General features: G+C 39.4%; 2 gene segments (V, D, J or C); one reads left to right on the forward strand and one right to left on the reverse strand.

The window, feature by feature from the left end:
* Positions 1–4,386: 4,386 nt before the first annotated feature.
* The window catches only part of LOC122782649, a 42,569-nt gene continuing 34,767 nt past the window's right edge, over positions 4,387–12,188 (reverse strand). The window contains 2 exon segments of the V gene segment in view: positions 4,387–4,851; positions 5,853–5,890. Coding sequence covers positions 4,532–4,851; positions 5,853–5,890 — 358 coding nt within the window.
* Positions 11,329–12,188, forward strand: part of LOC122782647 — a 32,529-nt gene continuing 31,669 nt past the window's right edge. Inside the window, 2 exon segments of the V gene segment in view lie at positions 11,329–11,438; positions 11,577–11,871. Of these exon segments, the coding sequence occupies positions 11,393–11,438; positions 11,577–11,871 (341 nt within the window).

Raw genomic sequence — 12,188 nt, forward strand, 5'->3', positions numbered from 1 at the left:
ACTAGGGTGAATGTCGCAGAGAAACGTCACTGAGAAATGATTATTCTGGACCATAATAGTAAAATTAAAAAGTGCTGGGCCCATTTCAAGCACTGTAAGTATCTCATAATTATAACTTGGGTGTGACTGAAATGAGCTTCCATACATTTGAAATCACACTAAACATAAAATAAAGGTACACATTATCATATCAATACATATAGATGTTATAGCTGTCATGAACTTCCAATTTCATATGATGTTGACCAACTTGGAACTGCAATGGAGAACAGGGCAGTGGTGAGAAGAGAATGAGACTAAGGAGATGGAAACTTCAAACTGTGATTGCGAGCTTTGAACTGTGGTGGGCAGCATTGCACCTCTCCAGAGAGACTGTTAGGAGAGGAAGAAGGTGTGAAGGGGATGAGAAGAACTTTGAAATTTGGAGAGCATCACAACGTCTTAGAGTACAGGCTGCCAGAAATGATCAGACAAAGAAAATAACTCTAATTATACAAGTATAGAATATAATATTGGTCTTTTTCCCTTTAGGTTAAGTTTTGAACGGTTTATTTCCCTGTGATGTTGCAAATGTATATATAGTTACTGTTTCAGTGCACTGTAAAATACCTTGCTGTAAAATTTTTTTGTTTTAGTTCAATTTACGTATATTACTTATTATTACTCTTCCTCTAAATATGGTTATGCTTCAGTTTTCCTCCGTGTCTTAACGTCAGCATTTGAACATTTCCCAGAGAACTGTTTTGTTTTGTTTTTCAATTTGCTTTGTACGACAGAGATCAGTGCAGACACTCTTAGTGTCTGACTTAGTGCTGTGCATATGCGAGTTCTTAAAATTTGTGACATTATTTTTCCTGTGTGATCGTGTTAGTGCTGGGGGACAAGACAGTCCGTCTCTGTGGCTCGATGTCTGGCTGCTTTCTCAGGGTTATTGTCAGCTATCCTCAGAATATTCACTTTTACCGCTGATAGGTCAAAGGGGCATCCTGTGGGATTAAACACACAACCCCAAGGTTATGTCGAGTGAAAATACTCACGATAACATGGTGCAATGGTGTCGTGAAATGACATTTGTACAATAAAAAAACTTACCATTGCGTGATTGGGGTATAAGAAGCAGTATATACATCATTCAAATACAAAATAAAGCAACTATTGAACAGAACACAAGGACCAACTAATACTATATTATGTCATTTGAATTAAGAGTTCTGCACAACACAACACGCTAATATATGTGGTACTGAAATGCTGAATTGGGTTGTCTCAGGAGTTGTGATCTAGTTTAACTGTCAGCAGAGGGCAGTGGGCATCTACTAATGCTCGCAGGCCTTATTTTTCAGTCACAGTGTATTTTGGAAAATAAAGCAGACCATAATACTCATAGTCCAGTTTAAAAAAAAAGTCCCTTCACAAGATCAACTGTGTGGATTAAAAAAAAGTGCAAAATGGCAGGAACAGAGATCTTAATCCCACCTCACCCTCTCACTTTCATACAGACAGGTGTATCCAAATGTGTGTTTGCATGACTTTTCTGCATCACTGCTCCGAGAGTTTAAGTTCTTATGTCACACAGAGTCTGGACTGTTTTCATGCACTCACACTGAAAACTGCTCCACAAAGATGTCGCCACTCACTTTGCTTCTCTTGCTGGGTTTTCTGAGTCAAGGTGAGAGATTTGTTTAAATGTTTGGGACAAATCCACTCAGTCCCTGATTTTTTTTCAGCATAAAAGTGTTTCTTACTTTTCTTTTCTCATCAGGCTGTCAGATTAATTTAACAAAGTAAATGTAATCTCTAATTTCAGAGTCTTCTGCCAGCAGTTTCCTGACTCAGACTGACAAAGTCATGTCTGTTAGTGTTGGAGGGACTGTGAACATCAGGGCCACAGGGAGTTCAGATATTGGTAGCACTCTCTATTGGTATCTTCAGAAACCTGGACAGGCTCCAAAACTTCTTATATACTATACATCAACTCTCTACACTGGAACTCCATCTCGATTCAGTGGCAGCAAATCTCGTTCTGACTATACTTTAACCATCAGCGGAGTTCAGGCTGAAGATGCTGGAGATTATTACTGTCTCGGTTTTCATGGTGATGGCACATCCACACAGTGATTTATCGTCATACAAAAACCTCCCTCAGTTTGACTGAAGTAAAAAAAACGTCCTGCTGCAGCTGCTGTGATGAGGATAACTGGTCCAGTGAACACAAGAGTCATCAAGCACAAACACAATGACTCTACAACTGAATCAAACTCTCAATATTCAGTGTTTTAACATTTATATTCAGTGCCATCTCTTGTGGAGAAAAAAAAACAATATTATTCTTGAACTGATTATAACAGCAGGTGCAAATATGAATACATTAAATTATCTGAAATACTGTATGCTAACAATCCAAACAGAAACCAAAATCTCCTTTTGTTCAAATATATAATTCTCTACTAGGATGTTTTTGATGAATGCACAAATGCTTCCTGTTAGAAAACATGGATTAGATGCTCTCAGGCCTCATTTTTCTGTCTCATTGTGTTTTGGCAAATAAGATGAAAATAAAAGTCATGGTTCAAAGTAGGCCACACGGTTGGTGTAGAGCAGAGGTCACTTTTAACTGCTGATAGGTCAAAAGGGCATCCTGTGGGATTAAACACACAACCGCAAGATTATGTCGAGTGAAAATACTCACGATAACATGGTAGAATGGTGTCGTGAAATGACATTGTACAAAAAGAACTACTGACTGACAGAGATGCACACAGGCCTGATTTTTCAGTCACAGTGTATTTTGGTAAATAAGGCAGACCATAATATTCATGGTCCAGTTTAAAAAAAAAAGTCCCTTCACAAGATCAATTGTGTGTATAAGAAAAGTGCAAAATGGCACAAAGTCAAAAAACCTAGAATAAGCAGCAAGATGAGGAACAGAGATCTTAATCCCACCTAACCCTCTCACTTTCATACAGACAGGTGTATCCAAATGTGTGTTTGCATGACTTTTCTGCATCACTGCTCCAAGAGTTTAAGTTCTTATGTCACACAGAGTCTGGACTGTTTTCATGCACTCACACTGAAAACTGCTCCACAAAGATGTCGCCACTCACTTTGCTTCTCTTGCTGGGTTTTCTGAGTCAAGGTGAGAGATTTGTTTAAATGTTTGGGACAAATCCACTCAGTCCCTGATTTTTTTTCGGCATAAAAGTGTCTTTTACTTTTCTTTTCTCATCAGGCTGTCAGATTATTTTAACAAAGTACATTTAATCTCTAATTTCAGAGTCTTCTGCCAGCAGTTTCCTGACTCAGACTGACAAAGTCATGTCTGTTAGTGTTGGAGGGACTGTGAACATCAGGGCCACAGGGAGTTCAGATATTGGCACTGATCTCAGTTGGTATCTTCAGAAACCTGGACAGGCTCCAAAACTTCTGATATACACTACATCAAATCTCAACTCTGGAACTCCATCTCGATTCAGTGGCAGCAGCTCTGGTTCTGACTATACTTTAACCATCAGTGGAGTTCAGGCTGAAGATGCTGGAGATTATTACTGTCTCGGTGACCATGGTGGTGGAGTGTTCACACAGTGATTTATAGTCGTACAAAAACCTCCCTCAGTTTGACTGAAGTAAAAAAAACGTCCTGCTGCAGCTGCCGTGATGAGGATAACTGGTCCAGTGAACACAAGAGTCATCAAGCACAAACACAGTGAATCTATCACTGAAACAAACTCTCAATATTCAGTATCAATCCATCAATGACATCAATCCAAACAGACACAAAAAATATGAGAGTTATTTAAATATTAAATATTAAATGTACAAAACCTGAATGTAATATGAGAATGTCACACAACTGAAAGCATATCCTGTTATTTGTATGTTGTCAGCTCAAAACTGTATATTATCATATTTATATTGTTAAAAAATGCTACATTGAATTATTATAATATAGTTTAAATTATTCATGATGTAAAATGTTTTTTTCCAGTTTTTGATGAATTAGAGAGTTCCTATTCAATACCACAATCAGTAACACATTGTTAAAACAGTGTAAATGGATAAGGATATAAAAAAGGTTAATAGAAGTAACTTAGAGATATTAAAAGATTTAAGTCATAAAAAATAAAGGACTTGTTTAAAATAAGTCAAATAAAAATAGGATAGCAAATGGAAATGTTTAAAATATTAAAATAAAACAAATCCTGACTGATAGAAGTTTTTTTTCTGAAAGCACTATCAAATAAAAAAGCTTTTATTCTATATTTTGTTTCACTTATTACATGATGTTAAATATGACCAGGTTTCTTTTATTCTCAACAGAGAGGAGAATCAGTGGACGTTTTCAGACGGTCTTCTCCTTCAACAACAAACCACAGAAAGACTTTATCGTGTTTTGTATCACTGCAACATTTATTGGCAAAACACGAGTCGTCAGAACGACATTGTGGAAACACACTCGCAGCACAAAAACTCAAAGCTTTATTTTCATCTTCAAACGTTAAAGTCGATGTTGTCAGGCCTTCATTCACCACCACTAACCCTCACACTGGCTCCTGTGCAGGGTCTGGGCCTGGTTGTGGCCGTGATGGACCACCTTGCAGGTGTACATCTCTCCTTTCAGCCACTGCTCCTGGCTCAGGCTCAGGCTGCTGCTGCTGCTGTAGCGGCCGCTCTTCTCCTGCTCCAAACTGTTCAGGACCCCCTCTGACACCTCCGTGCCGTCCACCTCCCAGCTCACCACGGCTCCCTGAGGAGAGTAGCCACTCAGCAGGCAGGCCAGCGTGGCCGAGCCCCCAGAGAGCTGCTTAGGGGACGGGGGCAGCAGAGAGACTGAGGGCCTGACATTGGCACCGGCTGGAAGACAGAGCAGAGACAAACGACAAGATAAACATGATGTGATGATACGTGAGAGTGGTTTTTCAGTGGGTTAGCAGTGTTTTCTGAGTCTGTGATCAGACTGAGGAGAAAAGAGAGGGAAAATGAGGGTTTTTACTAAAAGATTTGATGTGGTTTTTGTCTCTCCATCCAGAGACACAGGCTCCACAGAGTCACCACTAAAACATACTCATGATAACGGTTTACACAGTTCACTTCTTATCAGTTAGAAAAAGTTGACTGGGATTGTTTGAGGTCAAGTTTGGGGTTTGCTCTAAGTCGTCCTTGTTTTAATGCGTTTCTTTGATTGTTTTCATCGTTTTTTGTTTCGCCATCGACAAAATAAATGTCCTCTCAGGGGAGAAAGAACAGAGCTCTGAAGTGAATTAAAGTCAAATCAAAACTGTTTAAAAATGCGATGTTAAAGTGTTGTTGATGATCATAAAGAGAAATCTTCACGTCTGCTTTATATAATGTTTCACAGTATAACAGCTGCAATGATTTTATTCATCTGACTGTTTTGCTTCCTTTTCTCTGTTTCAGTCTAACGAACTGTGAACACACTGGAACCATGAGCAACATAATTAAGGAATTAATACAACAGTTTACTTCATTTTTCTGCATCGTTAGTATTACGGTGTTTAAATGCAATAAATAATGACGTCTGATGTCATTAACAAATACATGGGATCATTTTATAAACAAGTTTGTTTTTTTAACTCAGTAACAACAAAAATAAAACTAAACAAAAGTAATTATTCGTCATACACATGACCATTATATCATATTATTACAGCCATAACAGAAAATTAAAAGAATATGAGGCAGAATTATGAAATCAGACAGACTTTATGTAAAAAATAAATACATTAATAATTCCTATATTTAGATTTTTTTTATGCGTTTTTTTTTTTTACCACATTGTTTAAAGATATACAACAGTATTTAATTCAGTAAAAATAAAAATGTCTTGTACTTACAGAAGATGATGACTTTGGTTCCTCCACCAAAAGTGTACCACAGTGATACAAACTGATGAAGTGGCCGTACAAAAACCTCCTGCACTGTGAACAAGCATCTACTCACTCAAACATTCACTCTTTTCGACATTTAACTGCTCAATTTACACTTCATACTTTATAATTTAACTCTTGTGGCTCAAAATATTAGAATCATTTCAATCATTTTTGTGACTTTTAAAAAAAGAGGTTTCATTTTGTTAAATTTACTCTGGTATAAATTAAAATTTTATAATTTGTTTTAGATAATGTCTAATGCTCCAAAATAACAAACGGCTTCAAAAGCATTTCAATTACACTACTGTACACAAAGTCTTTAAAATTATATTCTGAAATACTCTAGTAAGTAAATCAGAGGGACAGACAAAAACACAGGTGCGTCAAAAAAGGTGACACCATTTTAATCCAGAACCCACATTTTCCTGTTCCTAATCCATAGTCAGTGTAAATCCAGTCAGTGTGTCTCCTGGTTTCATGTCCCACGTCCAGACCTTCAGTCTGTTCAGAGCAGAGGAATCATTTCCATAGAGAGGAGGAGGCTCTGCGTCGTCAGCTGATCCTCCACTGGACTGAGAAGGTTTAAAGTCCTGCCAGTTCAACACTGCACAGCTCACATCTGTCAGTCGTCACGGCAGAGACCACAACCACCATGACTCTCATCACCATCCTCATGTGGACACTGACCTGCTGCTGCTGCTTCACAGGTTCATTCACTCTGCAACATTTCCAACACCATGTGCTGCCTGTTCTCTCTCTTTTTTCTTTGTGCTGATAAATGATGTGTTTTGTCTGCAGGATGCAGTGGTCAGGTGACTGTGACTCAGCCTCCTGTGGTGACAATGACTCCAGGATCCACTGTCACTCTCACCTGTAAAACCAGCTCCAATGTTGCAACCTGTGGTGGTCATCAATGTATGTCCTGGTACCAACAGAAACCTGGACAGACTCCAAAGCTTCTTATATACAGAGCATCAACTCTCTACTCAGGAACACCAGCTCGGTTTAGTGGCAGTGGAAGCAAATCTGACTTCTCATTGAGCATCAGTGGAGTTCAGACTGAAGATGCTGCAGTTTACTACTGCAAGAGTATCCATGTTATAAACAGTGCTGATGTATGCACACAGTGAATTGTCATCGTACAAAAACCTGTCCCCGTCAAAGTGGAGAGACACTGAGCTGTTACAACAGGAAGAGACAGAGACACAGACCAGTGAGCACAGAGCTGACAGTAAACTCACCAAGCACAAAACACAGATTCACACTCCTGTCATTTATACTCAATCTTTCATACCCAAACTTATGAAGCTTAAACATTTGATTCTTTTAAAAAAGTAGCAGAATAACCTTTTTCAAATGAGTTGTGTCACTGTCCTCGTTCTGTCACCGTGTTATTCCAACCCCAAGCTTTTCATTTTCCACACATGAAGGAAAAATATAAAACACTTTCTGATGCTAACATGTGTCACATTTCAGTCACGTTATAAGATTTGACAACAAAACATCAAAGTAGAATAAAAAACATGGTCCAGGTTTAAATAATCATTTCACAACATTATATCATTTTATAAACAGAGATGTTTTGTTCATGTGCAGTGACGTCCACATGGAGCTCTAATCTGCTCTTAATCCCACCTCACCCTCTCACTTTCATACAGACAGGTGTATCCAAATGTGTGTTTGCATGACTTTTCTGCATCACTGCTCCGAGAGTTTAAGTTCTTATGTCACACAGAGTCTGAACAGTTTTCATGCACTCACACTGAAAACTGCTCCACAAAGATGTCGCCACTCACTTTGCTTCTCTTGCTGGGTTTTCTGAGTCAAGGTGAGAGATTTGTTTAAATGTTTGGGACAAATCCACTCAGTCCCTGATTTTTTTTTTCGGCATAAAAGTGTTTTTTACTTTTCTTTTCTCATCAGGCTGTCAGATTATTTTAACAAAGTAAATTTAATCTCTAATTTCAGAGTCTTCTGCCAGCAATTTCCTGACTCAGACTGACAAAGTCGTGTCTGTTAGTGTTGGAGGGACTGTGAACATCAGGGCCACAGGGAGTTCAAATATTGGTCCTGATCTCAGTTGGTATCTTCAGAAACCTGGACAGGCTCCAAAGCTTCTTATATACACTACATCAACTCTCAACTCTGGAACTCCATCTCGATTCAGTGGCAGCAGATCTGGTTCTGACTATACTTTAACCATCAGTGGAGTTCAGACTGAAGATGCTGGAGATTATTACTGTTTCGGTAACCATGGTAGTGGAGTGTTCACACAGTGATTTATAGTCGTACAAAAACCTCCCTCAGTTTGACTGAAGTACAAAAAAAAAAACGTCCTGCTGCAGCTGCTGTGATGAGGATAACTGGTCCAGTGAACACAAGAGTCATCAAGCACAAACACAGTGAATCTATCACTGACACAAACTCTGAATATTCAGTATCAATCCATCAATGACATCAATCCAAATAAATATGAAATATTAAATGTACAACACTTGAATGTAACGTGAGAGAGTTACACAACTGAAAGCATCTCCTGTTATTTGTATGTTGTCAGGTCAAAAATTTATGTTTATCATGCTCATATTGTTATAAAAAATAATGCTATATTGAATCATAGTAATATAGTTTAAATTATTCATGATGAAAAATGTTTTTTCCTGTTTTTGATGAATGAGAGAGTTCCTCTCAAAGAGCAGAATATGAAGATCACCATTAAAAAGCAACAGTATGCATTTAAACACAGAGGTCACTTTCAGACAGGAGGAGATGCTGAAGCTCCACTCTGAGCAGAGACGTCCTCTCCCACGTCCAGACCTTCAGTCTGTTCAGAGCAGAGGAATCATTTCCATAGAGAGGAGGAGGCTCTGCGTCGTCAGCTGATCCTCCACTGGACTGAGAAGGTTTAAAGTCCTGCCAGTTCAACACTGCTCAGCTCACATCTGTCAGTCGTCACGGCAGAGACCACAACCACCATGACTCTCATCACCATCCTCATGTGGACACTGACCTGCTGCTGCTGCTTCACAGGTTCATTCACTCTGCAACATTTCCAACACCATGTGCTGCCTGTTCTCTCTCTTTTTTCTTTGTGCTGATAAATGATGTGTTTTGTCTGCAGGATGCAGTGGTCAGGTGACTGTGACTCAGCCTCCTGTGGTGACAATGACTCCAGGATCCACTGTCACTCTCACCTGTAAAACCAGCTCCGATGTTGGAACCTGTTGGGGTAGCCCATGTATGTCCTGGTACCAACAGAAACCTGGACAGACTCCAAAGCTTCTTATATACAGCGTATCAACTCTCTACTCGGGAACACCAGCTCGGTTTAGTGGCAGTGGAAGCAAATCTGACTTCTCATTGAGCATCAGTGGAGTTCAGACTGAAGATGCTGCAGTTTACTACTGCAAGAGTATCCATGTTATAAACAGTGCTGAGGTATGCACACAGTGAATTGTCATCGTACAAAAACTTGTCCCCGTCAAAGTGGAGAGACACTGAGCTGTTACAACAGGAAGAGACAGAGACACAGACCAGTGAGCACAGAGCTGACAGTAAACTCACCAAGCACAAACCACAGATTCACACTCCTGTCATTTATACTCAATCTTTCATACCCAAACTTATGAAGCTAAAACATTTGATTCTTTTAAAAAAGTAGCAGAATAACCTTTTTCAAATGAGTTGTGTCACTGTCCTCGTTCTGTCACCGTGTTATTCCAACCCCAAGCTTTTCATTTTCCACACATGAAGGAAAAATATAAAACACTTTCTGATGCCCCTGCGATGGACTGGCGAACTGTCCAGGGTGCACCCCGCCTATCGCCCCATGTAGCTGAGATTGGCACAGCACCCCCCGCGACCCTCTGGTGGAGGATAAAGCGGTTAGATGATGACTGACTGACTTTCTGATGCGAACATGTGTCACATTTCAGTCACGTTATAAGATTTGACAACAAAACATCAAAGTAGAATAAAAAACATGGTCCAGGTTTAAATAATCATTTCACAACATTACAGTATATCATTTTATAAACAGAGATGTTTTGTTCATGTGCAGTGACGTCCACATGGAGCTCTAATCTGCTCTTAATCCCACCTCGCCCTCTCACTTTCATACAGGCAGGTGTATCCAAATGTGTGTTTGCATGACTTTTCTGCATCACTGCTCCGAGAGTTTAAGTTCTTATGTCACACAGAGTCTGGACTGTTTTCATGCACTCACACTGAAAACTGCTCCACAAAGATGTCGCCATTCACTTTGCTTCTCTTGCTGGGTTTTCTGAGTCAAGGTGAGAGATTTGTTTAAATGTTTGGGACAAATCCACTCAGTCCCTGATTTATTTTGGCATGAAAGTGTCTTTTACTTTTCTTTTCTCATCAGGCTGTCAGATTATTTTAACAAAGTACATTTAATTTCTAATTTCAGAGTCTTCTGCCAGCAATTTCCTGACTCAGACTGACAAAGTCATGTCTGTTAGTGTTGGAGGGACTGTGAACATCAGGGCCACAGGGAGTTCAAATATTGGCGCTGATCTCAGTTGGTATCTTCAGAAACCTGGACAGGCTCCAAAACTTCTTATATACTATACATCAAATCTCAACTCTGGAACTCCATCTCGATTCAGAGGCAGCAGATCTGGTTCTGACTATACTTTAACCATCAGTGGAGTTCAGGCTGAAGATGCTGGAGATTATTACTGTCTCGGTGAGCATAGTGCTGGAGTGTTCACACAGTGATTTATCGTCGTACAAAAACCTCCCTCAGTTTGACTGAAGTAAAAAAATCAAACGTCCTGCTGCAGCTGCTGTGATGAGGATAACTGGTCCAGTGAACACAAGAGTCATCAAGCACAAACACAGTGAATCTATCACTGACACAAACTCTGAATATTCAGCATTTTTGCATTTATATACAGTGCCATCTCTTGTTGAGGAAACCCCCCCAATATTATTCTTGGACTGATTATAACAGCAGATGCAAGAATGAATAAATTACAAAATCTGACATATGCCAACAATCCAAGCAGAAACAAAAGTCTCCTTTGTGGTGTTAGAAATTGTTCAAATATATAAAATGTAATATATAATTCTGTAGTGGCTTTGTGTTAGAAAACATGGGTTAGATGATCTCAGGCCTAATTTTTCAGTCTGTTTTGGCAAATAAAATGAAAATAAAAATCATGGTTCAGATTAAATTGGTCCCATCACAACATCAACTTTGTGCAATAGCTTTTTGCTAGAAAAAGATCAAAGACAAAAAATGTCTTTGGCAACTTTGTAAAGACAGAAACAGAGAAGTTTGTTCATGTGCAGTGACGTCCACATGGAGCCACATAATCTGCTCTTAATCCCACCTCGCCCTCTCACTTTCATACAGACAGGTGTATCCAAATGTGTGTTTGCATGACTTTTCTGCATCACTGCTCCGAGAGTTTAAGTTCTTATGTCACACAGAGTCTGGACTGTTTTCATGCACTCACACTGAAAACTGCTCCACAAAGATGTCGCCACTCACTTTGCTTCTCTTGCTGGGTTTTCTGAGTCAAGGTGAGAGATTTGTTTAAATGTTTGGGACAAATCCACTCAGTCCCTGATTTTTTTTCGGCATAAAAGTGTCTTTTACTTTTCTTTTCTCATCAGGCTGTCAGATTATTTTAACAATGTACATTTAATCTCTAATTTCAGAGTCTTCTGCCAGCAACTTCCTGACTCAGACTGACAAAGTCATGTCTGTTAGTGTTGGAGGGACTGTGAACATCAGGGCCACAGGGAGTTCAAATATTGGTGCTGATCTCAGTTGGTATCTTCAGAAACCTGGACAGGCTCCAAAACTTCTTATATACTCTGCATCAACTCTCTACACTGGAACTCCATCTCGATTCAGAGGCAGCAGATCTGGTTCTGACTATACTTTAACCATCAGTGGAGTTCAGACTGAAGATGCTGGAGATTATTACTGTCTCGGTAACCATGGTGGAGCACTCACACAGTGATTTATAGTCGTACAAAAACCTCCCTCAGTTTGACTGAAGTAAAAAAAACAAACGTCCTGCTGCAGCTGCTGTGATGAGGATAACTGGTCCAGTGAACACAAGAGTCATCAAGCTCAAGCACAAACACAGTGACTCTATCACTGACACAAACTCCATTTACAGTTGTTAAGTTCTTGTCAGTTCCCACCATCTCTACAACAGAACACAACGAGAAATAAAAGGAAAAAGATTTAAAAGTTAGTCATTAACAAACATTAAACACACTTTTCTCCACATGTGTCCTTTTCTCCTCCGCCGCTGATCT

The sequence above is a fragment of the Solea senegalensis genome, linkage group LG16 (genome assembly GCF_019176455.1).
Source record: "Solea senegalensis isolate Sse05_10M linkage group LG16, IFAPA_SoseM_1, whole genome shotgun sequence".
NCBI classification, from domain to species: Eukaryota; Metazoa; Chordata; class Actinopteri; order Pleuronectiformes; family Soleidae; genus Solea; species Solea senegalensis.